Source organism: Dipteris shenzhenensis, chromosome 29 (genome assembly GCF_047967505.1).
Source record: "Dipteris shenzhenensis isolate YYH24624 ecotype China chromosome 29, Dip_SZ_1.0, whole genome shotgun sequence".
Taxonomy (NCBI): Eukaryota; Viridiplantae; Streptophyta; class Polypodiopsida; order Gleicheniales; family Dipteridaceae; genus Dipteris; species Dipteris shenzhenensis.
Window position 1 is genome coordinate 49061098 of NC_141624.1, and position 23001 is coordinate 49084098.

At 48.4% G+C, this 23001-nt stretch overlaps 1 protein-coding gene across 2 annotated transcripts in view; it reads left to right on the forward strand.

The window, feature by feature from the left end:
• The first annotated feature begins 1974 nt into the window (after positions 1-1974).
• LOC147882960 (pyruvate kinase isozyme G, chloroplastic-like) overlaps positions 1975-23001 on the forward strand; it is a 58071-nt gene continuing 37044 nt past the window's right edge. Inside the window, exons 1-6 of one of the 2 annotated variants that reach the window (XM_087400621.1) lie at positions 1975-2082; positions 2207-2447; positions 2996-3268; positions 3487-3652; positions 4228-4362; positions 17043-17153. In XM_087400621.1, coding sequence (XP_087256747.1) covers positions 2211-2447; positions 2996-3268; positions 3487-3652; positions 4228-4362; positions 17043-17153 — 922 coding nt within the window. In that variant the 5' untranslated portion in view covers positions 1975-2082; positions 2207-2210. Of the gene's footprint in view, positions 2083-2105; positions 2448-2995; positions 3269-3486; positions 3653-4227; positions 4363-17042; positions 17154-23001 lie in introns of those variants that run through there. The other variant, XM_087400622.1, reaches the window with a different exon arrangement.

Here is a 23001-nt window from a genome sequence, read left to right on the forward strand (position 1 = left end):
TGGTCAAATATAGTACACGTGCTCATGGCCATTTGGGTGAGCATGCAGCGCTCCTCTTGGGTAGCTGCTACCCGTAGGGCTACTTTCCTTTGGGAATAAAGTGGCTCTCATTTTTCTTAGAGACCACAGCAGGATTTTAGCCTCATCCTTGATTTTTTTCGCTCGAAGGAGCTTTTATTGGCCAATTTAAAGCATTCTATTCCTATGATGTATTCATGAAGATAGCAATGGTCTGTAATGCCAACTCAACATAGGACATCTTTTTATAAGTAATGCTTGCGCAAATCACGCTAGGAGCATTCAACAATATCTCCTATGATATTTCTCTTGTGGGCAACAATGAAAGAATGTAATGATAAAGAACCTTTGGTAAAGCCTTCCTATAAGGAAAGACTTTATGATAGAAACCCTTTGAAGCGATCTCAAGAAAGCAAATAAGTGAGATGAGCTTGTTGGTACTAGATCGGATTATTGGAACAAAACACGAGATAAAAATCTTGATTGTTGTCCGCTAGCAGTTTTATGTAATTGGAAGTAGTAAACAATTCAATGATCATCGGGTAAATAATCGATCTACAATGTCTCCCTCACCAGCAATTCAGCAAAAATTACAACACCTTGGGTTGATCTAGTATCAATTTGGTGGAAATTAAAATTACAACACCTTTGAGAGATCCCATATGTCCAATTTCATGGAAATAAAAATTACAATACCTTCGGCCTTGAACTGGTTATTGTTCACAACATTTAGTAGTAGCTGAAGATTCTCCCTTCAATTGGGCTTGTATATGTTTTGAATTACCTCAATTGGATTTGTAGTGATTTAACACTCACAAAACTTGGTTCGATAAGAGATACAAGAGATAAGGGGCTGCTAGACACATCGACGACAAATATTTCATGCCTTTAGAGACCAAGCGAATGGAAACAAAAAATTTGAAGCCTGGAAAGGGAGGATTGGAATCCTTGATGCAATAGAATGCCTTGGCAGGGAAGGGAGCAACGAGTCATGAAGAGAAGAAGCTAGGGGAAGAAAGAGTGGCGCTCAAGAATCAAGACCTATGAGGCAATAAATCCAAAATCGTGGACCAAGCAAGATCCTCAAGGACAAACCCCTCTAAGAATCCGACATAGATTATCGTTGCTTTTGCAAGAACTTTATGCCTTTCAATTCCTTCATTGGGTGCAGACAAATATTCAGTTGTCCATCAATTCAGACGTTCAAAGCCTGCAGGTTCATTGATAGGTTGGTGGAGGGAGTTGAACGGGAGGAAGGAAACTTGCAATGGACTTACCAAGTTCGACTACGATTACGACTATTGACATTCAGGTAATATGCTAGGATCTTATCCATTCGCGAGACTTATTCTCGGTGCTAGTATTCTCGATGTTTATATTCTTCGCGCTTATATTCTCGACGCATGGGGAAGGGCCCGTTCCCTCAGATTATAACTATTTGGGGCCACCTCCCCGCCCACACTGTGTGGTTATAATAATTATATATTATATATTATCATACAAATATTTTTAATTGCTTGTCCATTTAAAATCGCTTGTTTCAATCTGAATTCTTACAACATTCCTCTCTTTTGATGCATGTTTTCGATGCGAGGGAGCAAGGAAATCCAAGCTAGATGCAAGATCAGAATATATCGACACCTTCATATGATTGTAGTCCATGTGACAATATTGCAATCAGGATCAATTATGAGCTCCTATGAGCGTCGCCTTATTCATGTATTTGTGGACTTCAACTCCCAAAGTGCACAAACAATATGGCCAAGTCAATAATAAATCACCACCCGTGACATTTGCAGAGAGCCCATGTAGTGTCTCATGTCCACATCTTTAAAATATTTGATAAAATTCTAGAATTCAAGTTCAATTTTGAGTTAGTAGTTAGGCTGCCTAGTTGAGTGCTTGTAGGCTATGAAGTCATCATCAAAGAAGTGAGGAAGCGCTTGCTTCCCTAAAACTGTTGAGTGATGGGCACCATTATTATGACCAGGTGTCTGAATGGGATTCGTTTATGGAGATAGCTTCACTTGATCCACAGACATAAGACTCCATACGGACCAAACAGTACGTCGTCAGATGACGTCTCGACTCGTGAATTTGCAGCCTCCGTCTGAGTCGTCTGCACTGCACTTAATTTGCAACCTTAATTTGGAAGAAACTGCGCTTATTTGACGATCCCGCTTCGCAGGTTGATGGAAGTTGCAAATCATCGGCTGTCGTTCACCGGCTCGAGGGGTGCAGTTTCACATGTATTGTTCCTAAAAGAGAGTAGACTGAATGATAGACGCCTCCATGCAAATTACTCGATCCGTATGGTTGAGGCTATGGCTCGCTCGCCTCACCGCTCTGCGAGGCTGGCATCGGGCGGCGTTCATATATCAAACCGAAGTATTATGTATAACTTTCGTGCTCCATCCTATGGCCTCGCGGTAAGAACGGAACAAGGTTTAGCATGGTTTATCAATTAGTAAGATCAGTGACGAATTTTACTCTTTCGATTTTGGCATAGCCGTCAAAGGTGATTTGCGTAGCTTTCACGGCCAATTTGACGTCCTTCACTAGAGTATTGTAAATAATGCAGTATTCAATAGTGCGCCTTAGTGTATTATTTTTAATGTTCTTTTAGGAGGACGACTTTTACGTTCAATTGCGCTATGCATATGCATAGCGCGATTAAGCGCATGTCTTGAGACTCTGTTAGATGATACTGAGGCGATAGCATGATAGAAAATTAGTGGACGTGACATCGCAGATAATTTCGTGACGTATAAAGATTCATACATGCTTTTACTGCTGGTAGGACCAATATCTTGGCGTGAGAGATCTTAGCACTATATGCACTGCTCATATGGTAGTTGAGCATGTCGCTTGCTTATTCTTTCGAGGATTTGCCATGAGATCTAATAGATAGATTAATTTTTGGTTTCTGTGATGCACGTTTTGGATCTTCTTCCAATATTATTATTTATCCTTTCAGAGAGAGGTGAGCGCTCCTACTGATGAAACAGTCTCCCAATGTGATGGTGAATCCATGTCTAAGATTCAGCGTAAGACAAAGATCGTGTGCACTATTGGCCCTTCTACCAGCACTCGAGAAATGGTGTGGGAGCTTGCAGAGAGAGGGATGAATATTGCTCGCTTAAATATGTCTCATGGAAGCCATTCATCCCACAAGAGAGTTATTAATCTTGTGAAGGAATATAATGCACAGTCAGCTGACAACGCAATTGCAATAATGTTGGATACCAAGGTTGAATAGTACTTCCATTCTATATGGATAGGTTGCTTGGATTTCATTTCAATTGTCATCTTTAGTTTCCCACTTAGTGTAGGAAAAAGCATATATGACACTGTGAAACTTTGGTATTTCATGTATTGTCACTTATCGAGGTATTGAACATTTTTGTTGTGGGATTTGGGAAAATTTCCTAGTCTTACATTCGTCATGCATATTTCGATACTTTGCAGGGTCCTGAGGTGAGAAGTGGGGACTTGCCACAACCTGTCAAACTTGTTAAAGGCCAGAATTTCACCTTGACAATCAAGAGGGGGGTGGGCAGAGACACTTGTGTCAGTGTAAACTATGATGGTTTTGTCGACGATGTAGAGGAAGGAGACACTCTTCTGGTAGATGGTAAATAAAGCTTTGAATCATTGGAATGTTGGAGCACTAACAGCTGCCTGTAAAGAGGATTATTTTAAATAGTGAAGGTGATCCAGATACAGATCTTTTTACATGAGAGTTGAGAGCGTAACACTTTTCTCTACAGATAAGTACACTCTTCAACTAATGACTTTGAGAAGGGTGAATTACGAATTTGTGCTCCAGTACATTTAAACTTACCTCTGAAGGCAGCCACTGACCTGAATAATGTTGCTATGCTTAGAAGACAACTTATCTCTGAAGTCAGCCACTAACCCAAATACTGTTGCTATGCTTAGAAAACACGATACAAAAAAAAAGGTCATATCTCTCAATCAACCTACATTGTGATAGTTGACTGGCATTCATCTGGACATAGCGTGTCTTGGGCATTGTCTATGTTAGCATGTATGCTTGAAATAATATGGCTTCATATTTTACAAATTTTGACACCAGGAGAGCTGGGAAAACAATTAGTCTCTTTTCATCCTTGTGGGTAACAGTTTGTGAAACAAGGATATTCCAGCCCAAGCCCGTGCCTCAGACATGTCTAACTGATGTTGCAGGAGGAATGATGTCACTGCTAGTGAAGTCCAAAACAAAAGATTCAGTTTTCTGTGTAGTACTTGATGGAGGAGAGCTGAAGTCCCGTCGACACCTAAATGTGCGTGGGAAAAGTGCTACTTTGCCTTCCATAACAGGTGAACTCTTCCTGGATTTATACTTTGATAATTGTGGAAATGTTGTGGGACAGAAAATTTGGAGCAAATATGCTTGCCTAACTGGACAAAATAAACAAGCCTAATAGATTAAATAAAATGGGAAAAAGAGTAAGCAGGGATGCCCATGGTGCTGGGCTGGAAGTTGTGGATGAGGATCTGGGGTGCCCTTAATTTGTGGAACACTTTTGTTGCCATGTCAGTCATTCTGCCATGTGTGTCAGGTTTTGGCCATAATAGCAGCAGAACATTGCTCGTCAAACTGAGAATTGGGCATGGAGAGGATACCAGGATTCAGGATGGTGGAATGTCGTATCATATCATTTCATAACTTGTATGTGAGGTTCGGTTGCATAACACACATGCATACATATATGTGTACATCCCCTTGTTACCTGCTTGAGCGGCATTTTTTACACCATTTCCATCAGGAGGGACCCGATGCTAGGTTTCTTTGGATCTGATTACGGTGCATGACTGGTCGAGATCTCTTCGTAGGGATCTGCTACTTCCCACCAGAGACATCACACTTTGCTGGGGTAGTGCGGGAGGAGGCTGAGACATCACCGTACACACCTCTCCACCAGAATATCATGGATTTCTCGAGTTGCGGAGATGTTCTCCTAGTTGGAGACTTCAATGCGAGGACGGGGACACGCTATCACAAGTATCCGCTGATAGGCAGGCCCCTGTTACCTCCTACGGATATGCACTTCTTGATCTAGGTACGGTGCATGATCTCATTCTCTATACAGGTCTTGAGCGATGGCCCCTCCTCTAGTGGCTTCACCTGCTTTCCGCATGGAGGAGGGTCTAGTGTGGTTGATTACATCTTGGGATCCCCTGCCTTCACATTGCACATCACGGACTTCTCTATCTCACCACCTCCACCCTGGGCTGATCATACATATCTTTTCTTTAGCATCACCACTCGCTACCTTGCCACACCACCCACCACAGTACCCACTTACTCTACCTATCATGACACACACTTTGATCACAACCTCTCACCAAGATACTTTGCATGACTCTACATGTTACTCACCTATATTGATCACATATCTCTTCTAAAGGATCGTGCTGCTCTAATTAGTTGATCACTACACGAGGCTGTCCTTCACGCCTTCCCATACACCACATGCTCCAACCACCTACCGCCTCTTGAGTACGATGACGAGTGTGAGGCTCTTTGCCGACAACTCTGATTCGAATCCAAAAATGGCCTCTCGAGCGAGCCAGTATTATGTGAGTACTGTCATCTAGTCTGCTGGAAGAAACGAAACTTTGTTTGTCGAAATGAGGAGGAATTACTGAACGTTCTGTTTAGCAATAACTCCAAGGATTTTTTGCAGAGGTTCCTTGAACGGCGATTCCCCTCACCACTCACAGTAAAACCAGCCTTCAGTTAACTAAAGGGCAGTAAGAAGATGGTAGCCTAGCCGTATGGAATATAGATAACCTTAGACTGAGCTCCTGCGAGCTTCCCCCTCCCCCTCCGTACCTCTACCTCCCCCTCCCTCGCCATCCCCGCTCACCTCCGTCTCACCCCCCCTCGCTCCTCCGCTCACCCTCGCCACGCTCACCCCCCCTCCCCGCTCCGTCCACGCTCACCCCCCCTCCACGCTCACCCCCCCCTCCCCGCTCCGTCCACGCTCACCCCCCCTCCCCGCTCCGTCCACGCTCACCCCCTCCACGCTCACCCCCCCTCCACGCTCACCCCGCCTCACCCTCCCCGCCTTGCTCCGCCCCCCCTCGCCACGCACACCCCCCCCCCCCCGCTTCGTCTCTCCCCTTGCCCCTCCGCTCCATCCCTCCCCGCTTCCGCTCCACTCACCCCCCCCCGCCTCCCGCTCCGCCCACCCACCTCTCGCCCCCCGCCCTCGCCCCCTTTCGCCTCACCGCCCCTCCCTCCGCCGCTGTCCGCCCGTCGCTTTTTTTTTTCTTTTTTTTCGCCTCCCCCGTCCCTTCGCTCTTTTTTTTTTCTTTTTTTCTTTTTTCCACCCTTCCCCCCGCCCCCCGTCCGCCTCTCGCCCCACTCCGCCTCTCCCCCGCCCCCACTTCCGTCCCCGCCTCTTCTCCACCGCCCCCGATCCCCGCCCCCACTCCTCCATCCCGCGCCATCTCCGCTTCCTGCCCCCCATCCCGCTTCCTCCGCCCCCCGCCCTCCATCCTTCCCGCCACACCCAGGCTCCACCCTCCCGCATCTACCCCCCTCCCTTTTTGGGTGGCAGCCTTTTCCTCATCGGAAGCCTCGCAGTTTGTCTTGGCGGTATGGCGGCCCCTTGCCCGGAACCGGAGGCCCAGACGGACCCTCCCTCTCCAGATGCCTACCGCGTCATCCTGACAGAGCAACAATCATCTCGGGTTCAGGAGGTTGCCAATGACTTTGCCCTTACCTCTGTTTATGGCAGAGTCATTGGACATTCCCCCTCCAGATCAGCCATCAGGGACTGGCTCCAGTCCACCCTCATGCTAGAGGACGGCCATATTGAGGAGGTGGCCCTTATGGGAAGGGGCATCTTCTGGCTCAAACTCTCCAATGCGAAAGCGGCGAGCAACTTGATTGCTGGCTCCCCCACGACTGTGGATGGAAAGATTGTCATGATAGTCCCGTGGTACCGCGGGTTTAGCGCGGCGGATTTTGATGCTCGGTTCCGTATACCTCGTCATCCAGTGACGCTAGTTTTTCCAGGTCTTGCTGCTGAGCTACGGCCGATTGTCAGGGACCTGGGCTCCCACTTTGGCTGGGTTATGCACGATACTTTCGCCGATGCGGTGACTACGGCAGGAGCCCCCCGAGTCCGTGTGGCTGTGGCGGATCCTGCGACTCTCCCGACAGTGATCGAGATCGTGACAGATGCCGGCAGCATCACCCAGAGCATGGTAGTCACCGGACAGCCAGGGCAGTGTTTGAGGTGTCACGGCTTCGGGCACCTGGCGGCTGTTTGTCCACACTTCGCCAACTCTTCTCGACCCCCCCCGCCCCCCCCCTCTCCGCCCCCTCCCCCCCCCTCCGGGCAGCCACGCCAGGAGGAGCAGAGGCAGCCGGAGCCCGGACCAGAGTTAGCTGGCGGCTGGACTGAGGTTAGAAGGAAAAGGGGAAAGAACAAGAAGATTTCTGATAAAGGCAAAGAGGCTGAGGTTACCCAACCTGCAGTTGCACCTCAGAGACCTGACAGGCAGCCGCCCCAGGGACCTGGGAGAGCATCTTCTTCGACGGTAGCCCGCCCTCCACAGACTCAGGTCCCCCTCTCCTCCTCTCCCCAGCCTCTTCCCATTCAGCCCCAGGCCATCCCCCATCTGCACCCCACTTCTCCCGACCCGCAACTTCAGCCCCCCCCTCGTCCTCCTCAGTCTTCTCCCCCTCCTTCTCAGCCCCAGTTCCAGATGCATCCCCATCCCTCCCCCCCCCGCCTCTTTCAGCTCTCCCGCAGATCTAGTTGCACCGACGATTCCTCAGCCGAGGGCAGCCCCCAATCCCCCTCCTCCTCCTCCTCCACTAGTCGCCCCTGAGGAGTCTGTGTTGCCTATTCCCCAGCCTCCTCCCCCTCCCCCTCGGCTGGCAGGACACCCTGAGTCTACACCTTCACCGGAGCAGGCTTCTCTGTCCGCTAGCCCCTCAGTAGCAGACTCCGACGGGCCTCAGCTTCAAGAGAGAGAGCTCCCCCGCGACTTTTACAGATCTGGCCCCTGGGACTACTTGGATGTGGCCGACCTCGGGACTTTCCCTGCTTGCCTCGACATCAGTATCTTCCTGCTCCGCAAAGGGGCGGATGGGAAGATAGCCGCCTTGGCCCCCAGGGATGGCCCTAGCTTTGCTTTCACGTTCCTTAGCGACGGCACCGAGACCTGGACAGACGACTCGGTATGGGAGGCTCTCAGGGAGCAGACACATGCTCAGGTTTGCTCCTGGATAGGCCCGTCCGGTGGGCAGCTTCTCGAGACTCAGTGGTCCGAGGGTGACGTGCGCCTGCGGTGGCGTTGCACCGCCAAACGCTTCAGACTGATTGTGATCCTCAGGCCCCCCCTGTCTTGGCCCCTCCCCCAAGATGTCAGAGCCTGGACCCCTCAGAAACTCCGCGCTTTCTACGGTATGACCACCTCAGAGATCTCGAGCTGGCTCGAGAAAGCTTTCGTTCATGGTACCAAAGGCCTCTCGCCTTTGCTGAAGGTGTTGAAGGACGGGCAGGATGACCCCGCCTCCCCCTCCAAACCTTCCCATAAGCGTCAGCGTCTCCACTCCGAGATGTCAGCTTCTTCTTTGACTTCGACCGCGAGCAGACAGCTGTTCGCAGCCTCCCAGCCCTCACCATGAGCCTACACCTCGTTTCCTGGAATGTGAACGGGTTTCACTCTTCGGGAACCCGTGGTCCTAGGAAGCTCATTTTGAGACAGGAACTTCAGCCAGCAGTGATAGGTCGTTTGGATGTACTTCTGCTCCAGGAGCACAAGCTTTCTGCGGCTCACTCCCGCAGATGCGGGAAGATTCTCCCTGGACGTTCTCACACTTATTGGGAGCCCTCGATTGGCGCACTGGGGAGGAGTGGTGGTGTTTGTACCTCCGTGGGCGAGCAGCTAGCCCAGGGAGTTTTCGGTCATGGCACGCTGATTCCAGGCTGTGCCCTTTGGGTAGGCCTGGAACTGGAGGGATCCAGAGTTGGAGTCCTCAACATTTATGCTCCCACAGATCTCCGTTGTAGAGCCACCTTCTGGAGGACACTTACAGGGATTCTCCCAGACATGGATTCCTGGATTGTTGGAGGTGACTTCAACAATCTGGAGACCTTGGAGGACCAGCAGGGCAGAGGACCGGAGTTTACAGGTATGTCTCAGGCAGAGCAGTTAGCTTGGGACTCTTTTATCTTTGCGACAGGAGGAAGGGACAGTTGGTGAGACCCGTCCTTCCGACGCTGGCACGGGAGCTTGGACTTTTCGTGGGGCTTCCGCAGGGAAGGAGGCAGACTCCTGGAGAGGCTGGATAGATTTTATGTTAGTGATTGGGCCATCGGCAGAGGCGGTCAGGCGGGTATAGTTCCAGGGACGACACTGTCCGACCATGCGCCTGTGTTCTTATCATTAGATTCGGCAGCTCAGTCCCTTCCCCCCCGCTCATGCCGGATTCCTGACTCCATTTTCTCGAGGGAGGATGTGCGCATCAGTATTTGCAGTCTTTGGGACAGAGATTGGGGCGAGTGCGTGGATCTGGTTGGCTTGGTGGCGCAGGCTTTGCAGGAGTCCAGCCAGATCTGCCAGCTCGCAGCCCTACAGGTTCGACAGGATTGGTAGGGCAGAGAGAGAGCTCTTCGGAGGGACCTCGCCTCCATTCAGCGACTCCAGCAGGCTTCCCCGGGCTCGGAGGAGCTTCGGATCCAGGCCCTTCGAGCCAGAGCCCTTCTGGAGGAGACACTCCAGCGTCGCTCAGAGTTTTTCTATCACGCCTCTCTCTCCTTCTGGGCCCGGAAGGGTGACCGGATGTGCAGGGAGTTCTTCAGGACGCATGGCCAGAGAGCTGCAGGTGATCAGCTTCAGAGTCTCAGGACAGCGGATGGTCACATCGTTACGGATCCGGGGGAGGTCTTGGGGTTGGCCACTGACTTCTACAGGACCCTCTTCCAGCAGGAGCTGCTTGCCCCTCGTACTCGACGTGACCGTGAGGAGGTGTGGAGGCACATTCCAGGGTCCAGCCTAGCATGCAGGCGACGTTGTTGGCACCGTTCACCATGGACGAGATGGTGGAGGCCTTGATGGCCATCGATGGAGAGAAATGCCCAGGTGAGGATGGGCTATCCCGGGCATTCTTCACCTCCTTTTGGGACCAGATCCATCAGCCCCTCCTTGCAGCTCTGCAGAGGATTTTCAGCAGCGGTCAGATGCCAGAGAGCCTTTCCTCGGGACTGATTTGCCTCAACCCGAAGGGAGGAGATAGACATGAGATCCGTCAGTGGCGCCCGATCACTCTCCTTACCACTGCCTACAAAATCCTCGCCAAGATGATCAGCGCCAGAGTTCGGCCTCTACTCCCATACCTCATCCATGACACTCAGACAGGCTTTGTCCAGAATCGCAGTATCCTGGATAATGTCTTCACCTTCTCAGAGGCGGCGGAGTGGGCTCAGCACAGCGGATCACACCTTGCCATTCTACTTCTCGACTTTGAGAAGGCCTACGATCGAGTGGACTGGTCCTTTTTGGAGGGGACTCTGGAGCGGCTAGGTTTCCCAGCGGGTTGGATTCAGGGTATCTCAGCTTTGTACAGGACAGCTTCTAGCAGGGTCATCATTGGAGGCAGGATGGGTGAGCGCTTTAGCTTGGAGAGATCAGTGCGTCAGGGCTGCCCCCTTGCTCCTTACCTGTTTCTCTTCTTCGCTGAGGCTATGACTTACTACCTTCGGGCGAGGTCTACAGGGATCAGGGGTATTCGCCTTCCACTCCGGGAGGACACGGAGCTTTTGGACTCGGAGTACGCAGATGATACAGCCCTGTATGTCCAGGACGATGAGAGGATGCTAGAGAGGGTGCGGATGGCCCTGGAGGTCTTCTGCTCGGCCGCTGGTGCGAAAATCAATTGGAACAAATCAGTTGGTTTTCTCACAGACCCCGGGGCATGTTCTCAGTGGGGGAGGTTTTTGGGTTTCAGATGGATTCCACGGGGACAGACCGCTAGATACCTTGGTTTTCAGGTTGGCCTAGACATCACGCCAGCTCAGCAGTTTCTCCCGGTGCTAGACTCCATCCGACGGAAGCTGGCTTTCTGGAGCACTGCTAAGCTTTCCCTTGCAGGTCGTGCCCTGGTAGTTAACCAGGTCCTCCTAGCCACGGCTTGGTATGTGGCTTCCTGCTGGTGTTTCTCGAGATCCAGCGTGGCACAGCTCAGGAGACTGGTTCGGAACTTCCTTTGGTCCGGGGAGGATGGTCTTAGAGATACCAGAGCCAGGGTTGCTTGGCAGACAGTCATTCTTCCGCAGGCTGAGGGTGGCCTGGGGGTCATCGATCCAGAGCTTCAGAGTCAGGCCTTGTTAGGCAAGCTTGTCATCCGCGGTTTGACCCCGGGTTGGCAGACGTGGAAGATGTTATTTCAGCAGGGAGCCGGTTCTTGTGTCCCGCGTCGAGGTGGAGAGTGGCTAGCGTCCCTCAGGTGGATCTTCACTTCCGCCCCGCTCACTCAGCCCCGTTCCCCACTCGTTCGTAGCCTCCTCATGGTTTGGAGGCGGCTCCGCCTCAGTCTCATTCAGTCCCCTCCTAGCTGTCAGGAGGAGATCGATCGCCAGCCGCTTATCTGGAACGGTCAGGTCAGAGATGCCGAGGGCCTTCAGTTGGGGGAGAGATCACATATCAGGTGGGATGGCTGGATGAGGGGGCCAGCCCGGTCCCTTCGAGTTTGGAGGGATACGTACAGACATCTGGAGACGGCTGATCTTGCAGACGCAGCTGGAGGTGCACGTGGAGCCCAGGCGAGACGCACGGAGATCGACGGCGCAATCCCAGCTGATTTGTTGGTTCCACCTGAGCCTCAGGTCCTCATGCCTGGTGACGCCCGCTGGCTGGGACAGTTCACCCCCCGTGGCATCCCACTGGTGATCGCAGGACGTATGGATGACTCCTCTATCTCCTTCTTCGCGGTTGTTGGGGATGGACGACTCAGGAGAGAGGAAGCGCTCATCGACCCCCTACTCCCATGGCAGAGGGTTCGGGTCGTAGGCCTTTTGGGGAAGGTCTGGCATACCGATCCTAGCATCGAGCAAGACCAGATGCAGCTTTGGCGTCTCTGGCTCTGGGAGGGGCGGGCCTTGGCAGAGCTTGATTGGGACCCAGGAGAGTGGTGGTGGCCAGAGATTGTGACAGGATAGGGGCCGACTTCCTTCTTCGCCTACAGCACGACTCTGGGCAGGCGAGTTCTTGGGAGGATGCAGAGCCGCCCCCCCACCCAGCGGCCCAGCTGGTATGCACAGGGTATTTCCAGGTTCTTTTTGCAGGCATTCTGGAAGGCCTTATGGGAGAGCTGGCGGCCGCGGAAGATCTCATACTTCCTGTGGCTTCTTGCCCACAAAGGTCTTCCAGTGGGGAGCTGGTTGCGGCAGATAGGCCAGGACGGATGCTGCCAGATTTGCCATGAGGATGAGGAGTCACCAAAACACTGCCTGTGGAGCTGCACTCGCGCCCAGGAAGTGTGGAGGTGGACTTTCGGGATTCTTACTCGCGCAGCACCAGAGCTAGGATTGATCACTTGGGGCGCGTTCTGTTGGTGCAGCACCGCACCTGGTCTTCATCACTTATTCGAGGCATGCCAGCAGGACCCCACTTTCCTTATCACACAGGGGACATGGGGGCCGCTCGAGGGTATCCCGCAGCACCTAGCAGAGGCTGATAGATACAGGAGTTCGGGAGAGACAGTCAGTCTGGGAGATTATTAGCAGCATTGCAGGGTGGCACATCTGGACCTCGCGCTGCGCGCAGATCCTCGGTGGCACCTCCTTATCGACTGCCCAGATCACGACGGAGATTTGGAGCGAGATTATTCATACCCTCAGAGGCCAGTGGGACCAGATTCAGGGAGATTCCCGGGCCGGTCAGGAGAAGCGGAGACGCTTCCTCCGGGCTTGGGACACACAGGGCCTCTTCTTTGAGCAGACTTCGCAGGGCCTTCGGTGGCACTACTCACCACCCCGATGGCTGTTCATTCACACTCGTCTTATCCCTCCGTGAGAGTATGATTTATTCTGTTACCTTTTAGGGCTGTGTCCGATTTGTGAACGCAGCCCGTCAGCTACAAGCTGACCTTTTGTATCTTGTTCTCGAAGTAATATAATTAGCACTGTTTTTTCTTCAAAAAAAACTAAAGGGCAGTAAGCTGTAACTATCTTAGCATTCACATCATTAACAGCCACATTGTTTCCACTAGCTCAGGAGCAACTTCCCATGTACTTCTTGGGGGAGTTAGTCAAGCAATGGAAAAGGACAATGAGTATATACTGCCAGTCCCTAGTGTCAGAACTCTCCTTTGGGTGAAGAAGTTTGCAATCGAAGAGCGCCAAAGGGAGAACCAGTTGCCCCATGATGGGCCATGGGTTTTCTACATGTTCACGAGCTGCTATACCAGAGCTGAGTGGCGAGGGTGATGCGCCAGTCACAGGAGGGACCGGATTGGAGAGGTAGTGCCAAGCAGTAGCAAAGCTGTAGGAGATAGCAGTCGAGCTGCTACAGGTGGCTAGGAGTGTCGTACGGGCAGCAACGAGTTGTTGGCGAGGATCAAGAGTAGGCGCGAAAGCAGCAACATGATGCTGGCAGAGACCAATAGCGAGGAAGTGCCTTGGGCTTGGACAGTATGGTGCTAGAGTCCGTACGATGGTTGTGGCAAAAGAGACACAAAGGGAGGGGCCGCGGGATTAGTGTGCCCCTACCCTGTAGTCCACTACAAAGGCAACAAGCCATTGCGATGCAGAAGAAGGGCGGGGCGCACAAGGGAGGGGGTGGCGGGAGGTGAGCTCGCAGGTAGAGGCGTGAAGGGTGAACTTCTCCCTAGCAAGATCTTTTGGAGTTCAAGGTTTAGAAATTCCAGAGTTCAAAAGAAGGCTCCAGGGTTTAGAATAGAGTACATGTTGGAGAACTCGTCTCCCTCATAGATGTTGGAGGATAAGTATTGAGAAACTAAACTAGAGGCTCAGGGTTCAGAGGAAGCGTAGGAGTGGGAGAGAAGGAATTTGTAAGAGCAAAAGGGTTGGGGGAGAAAAAGAAGAAGAATGGCGGAGGAGAGGGAAGAGGAGGTGTTGCAAGGTTGGAGAAGGGGGGAGTATGACCAAGCTGTTACAAAAGGTGCACTTGAGAGGCTTGAATGGCTTTGACTTGCCATGTGCTGGTGTAGGCCTGGGCTTCCATTTGCTAGTGGAGGCAAGCACCTCTATAGGATCTGAAAAAGAGATCGGAGAATCTTTGTTTTGGCGATCTTTTTCGAGAAGAAGAGTCACCATATCATCAAAGGTAGTCGTGGCAAGCCTAAGTATTTCAAGAGTATGCTCAAAGCGAGTGACTCCTTCCATACTCTTCATGAGGACAGCCATTTTGTCCTCGTCGTGTGGGGGACACTTCAAGCTGGAAAGTTGTTGCACAAGAGATTGCATTTTTGCTAAATGTCCACTCAAGGTATCACTATCCTCCATTTTCAAATTGTAAAATTGCAACTTCAAGAAAACCTTTGAGTTTGTGATTTTGTTACCGAAAAAATTCTCGAGATGCGCCCGTATTTCCTTAGCCTTTGATTTGAAGTCGATGTGGTGAATCAAAGTATTATCGAGGCAAAGTCTGATGATAACAATAGCTTTTGAGTTGTGTTGCTTCCATGCTAGCACATGAACCAACCACATCGGCAAAACAACTGCATTTTATATGATCTTGTGCTATGGCTTGAATTAGTTGCTTCAAGTTCTCAATTCAAATGTTTAGAACTTTTCTCAAATCACTTGTACCTTAATGGAATCTTCTTTATGTTACATTTCAAATATGCGCAAGAAAGAAGTATGGCAAATAGATGCACATGGCCACACATGTAGTACTCATTTGTGAGCATGGAAGGATATCTGGGAGTTAGAAGTATGATAACATCCTAATGGGATGCAAGGGCCTACTTGGTCTCTACACCTACGAGGCAAGCATCATATGAAGAACAAATTCCAAGGTGAAGCTTGAGCAACGTGTGCGAAAATGATGCAAAGGCCTTTCTATTGTATGAGAGCCATTGCTAAACACAAATATCTACTAGAGATCACAACATAACATAAAAAATTATGTAATTGAAAGCAAGTGTGCCCAAGCTCTCTTTTGTGTAAGCATGGGTACACGTGGGTGCATACAAAGCTTGTAGGGAGTTTTACAAGAGGAAAGAGCTTTGCAAACGTACCCATGAGGGCTTGTGAGAGGGGGTGTGGGCTGCTTCTGGCCCTAGTCAGTTGGAATTCTGGCAGGCAAGGTAATAGTGTGGAACTATGGACCAGATGAGTTCAAGGTTCACTGCTTGGTGGCGCAAAGACTACCGACCTAGTGTGTATTGGCGTTCAAAGTCCAGAGTCCCTGGCCACTAGAGAATATAGGTCATGGTGTGTACCATAGATTATTATACCCCATTAGAAACCCAGTGTGATTGGCTTGGGAAATTACAATTGAGGAATATTTGTTTTCTGGTCGAGGTGGCATTCTTTGTTCGAGGCTCCAGGTTAGTTGGTGCTGTTACCAAGGTGAATCCTGTATGCCGGTGCAAGAGGGTCCATGGTTGCATCTTCATCGACTTTTTTCACTAGATTATATGCTCACTTTGAGCTGCAGGGAGGGTATTGGAGTTATATGCACCTCATAGTGAGGGAGGGCTTATTGTGGGCACCCGCCCTTTTCAAGATAGAATTATGTGTGGACAGATGCCTTTTCCAAGGCTGTTGGGGGGGCTGTAGCTCAGCCTCTAGGGCTGGCGGGTCAGGCCTCTTTTGGCCTTGACCCTGGTTGCGTCAACCCAACCTGCAGGTTGGGTCAACTGACCAGGCTGGTCGGTTCTGACCCTGGGGTCAGCCTATTTTCTGGCCCTGGGTCGGCCTATTTGGCAGGCTGTAAATAGCCCTGCCCTCTCCATTGTTGGCATTTCAGCTGGAACATTTCTCTCCTCTTTTGGTGTATTCTCTTGTTGTATATACAGTTGCCATTGCCTCATCTTTGTGTCGAGGCTCTCTCTCTCTCTCTCTCTCTCTCTCTCTCTCATGTTTGCTTCTGCACTATACCGCTCTCACAAAACCATGGCAAGGTGTAAGATGCTTCGTTGAATATAATTGCTGCATTGTCATGTCAAACCTCTAAATGTAGGGAAGGGACATCTTGAGAAAAGAAAGCAATCTACAAATTAAAAGATTGTGTTGCTCAATCATGTCCTCCAGAACGTGATCCATGGCCAACCATACTGTTCTAGCCAAATCAGAACATCTGTATAACTCTGAGTGTTTGGAGCTATTCCACATTTTCACTCCAATTTCTGCAATATACACATTTTATCTGGAGTCGAAAGGCTCAACAAAATGTCTCCTTATTTTTGTCATGTGTACATACTTTTGATTCTGGGCATTTTCATTCACGACCTTCCCTGTTTATGGACACTAAAGCTGATTGTGGGATGCATTTGTATGAATTGCTGGAGGTTCTGAGTGAAGCCTGAGTTTCATCACTCAAATTCCCTTTGCTGCATGATATATAGTACTCCTGGAATTTCTCAAGAGATATAATCATTCATTATTTAAATGTTTTTATTCCTATGAGATTATACACACCAAAATGGTAGACATGATCATTCTAGTGAAAGTGTATTAATCTTTGTAACGGAGATTTTGTTTTTTTTCTGGAGAAGATAAACTTTCTGTAAAGGCTGTTGTTCAGTAGGAAAATATCATTGCCTTTCCTCCAATTTATTATTACTAAAATCCCTTGAATTGGTTTCTTGTATGAAATATAGCAAGAGGAATCTTTGTTCTGTAAGAGTCGTGCTTATCTAACAAGACATTTATTGTTATCAGACAGTGAAACTCACAGTTGAAGTATCCTTGTTTTGAGATGACGCAGCACTTTTTTTAAAGCCATTGATGCGAAAAAATATATATTTAACATATTATCGTTGATGAAATTCTTCTATTATGCAGAGAAGGATTGGGAAGACATCAGGTTCGGAATTGAAAATGATGTGGACTTTTATGCAGTCTCTTTTGTAAAGGATGCACAGGTAGTCAATGAATTAAAAGACTACCTTAAAGGTAAAGTCGGCTGCTTAGTGACTGTTTTACTACTGTACAGGAGACGAATTCATGTTGTTCATGTTGCTATTTTCCAAATGAATCATGAAGGAAAATCAGATCTGTGATTTAAGTTATTGTTTTTGTTTACTAAATAAGTCCTTATCGGGCTGGTATAAATACGGCTGGGTGAGCTCCACTTGCGATGTCTCTCTGCTTTTTCATGCATTCAGGTTCCTAATGACCTGACATACCATATTCTTTTTGGAGCATTAAATTGATAATCCCCTCTCTTGGAGTTACCTTTGTTTCTAAAATTCCATGTCCTCTTCTGATTGGAAGGACATACGGCTGTGTTGAAGATGCTGCTGCTTTATGATTCTTAGAACGTCTATCAGGACTATGTGAAGGGTTACTTGTTGCTTGATGATTTCTTATGCCAGCATTGTATCAATTTCCACCTTGATCTCTTTGAAAACCTCTATCTTAGCCAAAAATGCATGTTCATGACTTGTGGAATTTGAAGTGGAAAGCCTCCGCATCTGCTCTTGCATAAGCATGTCAGACATGACTTCAAAAGTTGGTGGAGCATCTCTTGTGATTATTGCAGTCACAAACTGCTCATAGTCTTTCCCTAGACCATCAATACAATTTGAACAAGTCTTTCACTCGTAGTTTCCTATCAAACTAGGTAGTAAGGAGTCCGAGGGTCATCACACTATACAACACATAAGATAGTAGGTTACCTAATGGAAGACATTTTTTAATTTAGTGGACTTACATGCTATTTATGGAGAGAGAGTAGTATTTTTAAACCCCTCCTATGTAATTTGCTCATATTGATGGCATACTTGATGAGCATGGTAGACCACATGGCACCTCTCACTACACGTAGTGGTCTGGGTGGGAGAGGGGCCCTGCCTCTACTGTGGGATCCTAAAAAAGCTTTCAAAAAGTTCCAGAGGACCGTAAGGCTCAGTTAGTAAGCAAAAGGAGTGCAGGTAGAATAAAGCAAATTGATACAACCATTCTAGGTGGATTGGATGGATACACATGATACACCTATTTCATGTTTCAATTGGATGGGAGCTTTCACAAGAGTGGGCCTTCCTCCATAGGTTAGTGCTTTTCTTGGTGCAGATGAGGATGCCATCGTTTTTGATGTCCTTGCGCGAGGCAGGCTGTCTAGATCCACGCATGATGTTTTATTAGAGGTTGCATTTCAGCCTATCAGGATTGTTGGTCTTGTGGATCATGGTTTAGACTCAAAGTGGTACATAGACCCTTACCTGCATCTCATTACATGGGTGCATGGAGATTGTGGCTTTATGGGGTTTCCCATAAAGTTTTTACAATGGGATCCTGGGGAATGGGAGTGGATTGATGAAGGGCACCGAGAGAAGAGCCTCCCCTTCTTTCGTTACACTCTTAGCAATGCCAAGAGATTTTAGTTGAGTTGTAAAGGTTGGAGGCCATCCAGAGCCCCCCATTGGGAGCATTTTGAGATTTCTGCTGACTTAGAAAAGATCTCTTGGAAAAGACTCTGGAAATCCCTCAGGAATAGAAAAATCATTCTTCTCTTTTGGCTTTTGTTCATGGTGGGGTTGTAGTGAATCTATGGAGCCCCATGTTCAGAGCTAACCCTACTTGTCCTCGTTGCTCTTTTGTTATGGAGTTAGGTTAGCATTGGTTATTGGATTGCAGACAGGTGGGGACTATTTGGAGGGGGATAGCCAATATTCTTAGTATGCCACTTGGAGTGTCACATTATATGCAGTGGTCTAGATGGGAGAGGGGACCTGCCTCTACTATAGGCGCTTGGCACGCCTTTATGAGACTTCCAAAGGATCAGAGACTTTAGCAGTTGACCACCTCAGAGGGAGTGCACTCAAGATACAACAGCCATTCCGCCAGAGTGGATTGACACAGATGGCATGCCGCTTACAGAGTCCACTTGGTGGGGAGCGTTCTCAGGGACGGGCATTTCGTTACAGATTATTGCATTGCAGGATGCACATGAGGATACCCTTGTCTTTGATGTTCAGTCGGGAGGCATACTTATCAAATCTTCTGATGATATTCTTTTGGAGGTTGCATTTCAGCCTATCAAGATTGTAGGATTCATGGAGTGCGGCAGGGATTCACACAATGGTATCTTGACCCTGATCCTATTCTCCTTGCGCCGGGGTCTTGGAGACTCTAGCTATATGGTGGTTCCCCTATTAGGTTCTTGCAGTGGGACCCAGGGGAGTGGGAATGGATTGATGAGTGGCACCGAGAGAAGAGCTTTCCTTCTTTCGCTACACAGTTAGAAATGCCCGGAGGTTTCAGCTCAGCAGTAGAGGTTGGAAGCTCTCCAGAGTGCCACATTGGGATAGTTTTCAGATTTCCACTGCTGTGTGGAAGAACTTTTGGCATAGGCTCTGGAAATCCCTGAGGAATAGAAAGATCACTCTTTTCTTTTGGCTTTCTATTCATGGAGGGATTGTAATGAACCTGTGGAGATCCAGGTTCAGGTCTGACCCTACTTGTCCTTGTTGTCACATGGCAGTTGAGTTAGTACAGCATTGCCTTTGGGAGTGCAGACAGGCGAGGACGATCTAGAAAGATGTTGCTAGGATTTTCAGCATCTTTCATACAACACCTTTCTATATGACCTTGGGTTCAATGGCTTGGTTATCTCTTATTGGCCCACATGTGTTTTTTGAGGGACATGATCCAGATCCAGCTTTCATTGTACGGTGAGACTCAATGGAGTCTTGTTCCCTCTAGGATTTTCCCCTCACTCCTTTCAGAGCTACTCATGCCTCAGTAGACACGTCTTGGGAGATTTTGGCTAGCATTGTAGCTTGGCATATTTGGAGAGCCAGGTGTACAGAGGCGATGGAGGGTATCCAGGTTCACTTTTCCCAGATTATGGCCAGTATTTGGACTGACACAGTACACACTCTGATGGCCATTTGGGCGAGCATGCAGGGATCATCCAGAGCAGCCACTGCCAGGAGAGTTACTTTTGTCAGAGTTTGGAGGGGATCTCCTTTCTTCTCTAAGTTTCCTTCAGGGTTAAGATGGCATTTTCAGCCTCCGCCTTGGTTCTTTATTAGTTCACTTTGAGCTGTTTTTTCCTCATGCATTGCATGATGTACTCCCGCATTTGAGCTTGCTCTCGCGGTTTTCATTCATACTTAATGAAGTAATTTTCTTGAAAATAATATATAAAATATTCTTAGTACTTTTGTTCGTTCCGCCTTCTTCATGACTTGGGGCTCAGTTGCTTAGCTCTCTCTTTTGGGGCCCAGGTCTTTTATGAGACATGACTCCTCTTGGGCTTTATTGATTCAATGCCACTTAGTTGAGTCATACTCTCTGGATGATATTCCTACCTCACCATTTAAAGCTGTGCATGTGTTTGTGGAGTCTTCATGGGCGATATTGGCAACTATTGCAGCGTGGCATATGTGGAGAGCTAGATGCATAGACTGCATCTTACACTTTGCCAAGTATATGGACTGACACTATACATACACTAATGGCCATTTGGGTGAGCATGTAGGGGTCCTTTCGCGCAGTTTCTACTAAGATAGCTGCGTTCTTTAGAGAGTGGAGGGGTTCCCCCTTCTTCTCTGAGTCTACTACAAGGTTGAGATGGCATTTTCAGCCTCAATGTTGGTTGTTTCTCACCTCTTTCGGAGAAATTTTTTCTCATCCATTGCATAATGTATTTCTACTTTGAGCTTGCTCTCGTGGGTTTGTTCATACTTAATGAAATTCTCTTTTTTGCAAAAGGAAAAGAAGTTATCTAATATAATTATAAGATTGCCTTCATGGTGAGCAGCAGCGTGGGCAGCCAGAACCAACGTGTGCAGCTAGATGGCGGGCAGAGAGGATAGCTACATGGGCAGTAAGAGAAGCTGTGTGAGCAGCTATAGCTTAGCTTCGTGGGCACCAATTGGAGCAACAAAAGATGGAGGTGGAGATGAAGATAGTGACAGTAGGCTGAAAACCATCATCCCGTGAACTCAAGAATAAAATCCGCGCGCAAGAATAATTTTCATCACTTTTTGCAAGAGCTATATCTTTTCATAGAAAACTCGGATTGCAATGATGTAAAAACGAAAATTGTAGTACTCAAGGTCCTTTACAACTTTCCTGAAGACAAAGTCATGATTCTGCTTCTAGATCTAGATAGAAGCGTCACATCGTCCGCAGGTCACAGAGAGAGCAAGAGAAACAGCACAACTCCAGGACATCTTTGTAGCTGAAGGAAGGAGAAGAGCTCACCAAGGAAAGGGAACAGAGGTGGCAGAAGCTCAAGTTGGAGAAGACAACGTTGGAGGAGAATCCCAATGTTGATGAAGCCTTCAATGGAGAGGAGTAGGGAAGGGGAGCTCCTCCAAGAGAAGAGAGGGCAGCTTCTCTTTCCGGCCACCCTCTACCTCATGGAGAAGCAAGGAGGAAGGGAAGGGCTAGGAAGGAAGGCTTTGATACCATATGAAGAGACATGGAAGCTAGCTAGGAACGGAATGGAAATATGGAAAGCATAATGAAAGTTAGAATGGAAAGGAAAGAAAGTACAAATGCAAGGCAATAACCAAAATACTCACAATGTATTGCTAGCTTGATGTTGACTGTTGTAATAGACAATAGACAAGTACAACACTATATAGTGTGACACTAGACTCTTATCAACCCAGGCAGGGTTAAATCTTTTTTAACATAAGATTCTATTGAAAAAGGCAAAGCTATAGCAATGAAAGTTGAAAAAGAAGCTTCAAGGGTGGATCCCGTAGAGTCGGGGATCTGGCCGAGGATCCCGTAGGTGTCACGCCCAACGGCCCATACATTGTCTGGTAGAATTTCTTTATTAGAGGACGCCTTACAACAGATTCTGGCTCAGCAACTGCAAGTAAATGGAGGGCAATCCGAGCTTAGGAAAATGGTTCATAGTATGTCTACTAGAACATATCATGAAAAAAAAGGTAAAGCTCCAATGGAGCCTGAAACCAGTGTTCATACGGTCAAGCCTAGGAGGGCTAAGGTACCTAATACTGTTAATTATAGGCAAGAAAAGTATTATGGTCAGATGTTTGACCATAGTTCTGATGTCACAGAAACCTGATTGCACAAATGGGAAGAGGCTTTTGCATTTGTGTAATCAGGAATGACATGAAGAAAATCCGCGAGGCCACCCACATGTTTAATGAGGTAGCGGATAGATGCTGGATAAAACAGCAAAGGGTAGAGTAGCATCCACTACTTGGGAGGGGTTCAAGAAAGAATTTAGAAAACACTTGTGTAATTAGGAATGACGTGAAGAAAATCCGCGAGGCCACCCACATGTTTAATGAGGTAGTGGATAGATGGTGGATAAAACAGTAGAGGGTGGAGTGGCATCCACTACTTGGGAGGGGTTCAAGAAAGAATTTGGAAAACACTTCTTGCCTCCTGACGAAGCATCCCGAGCTTGGGATCAGTATAGAAACCTTCGTCGGAGAAATTTATCAGTGGCTGAATACACTGTTAGAATATGAAGCCAAGTTGAGTCAGTTTGGTGTGTTCTAGTGTGTTCTAGTGTGAGTTCTAGTCTAGTATGTCCTACGGATGCCACGTGTCACATTGGGAGTTATCCTATGTGTGTGTGCAGCTCTGAAAGGAGTGAGGGGAACATCCTGGAGGGAACAAGACTCCACTGAGTGTCGCCGTACATTGAAAGTTGGATCTGGATCATGTCCCTCGAAAAACACCTGTGGGCCAGTAAGAGATAACCAAGCCACTGAACCCTAGGTCATGTAGAAAGGTGTTGAATGAAAGATGCTGAAAATCCTAGCAACACCTTTCCAGATCGTCCTTGACTGTCTGCACTCCCAAA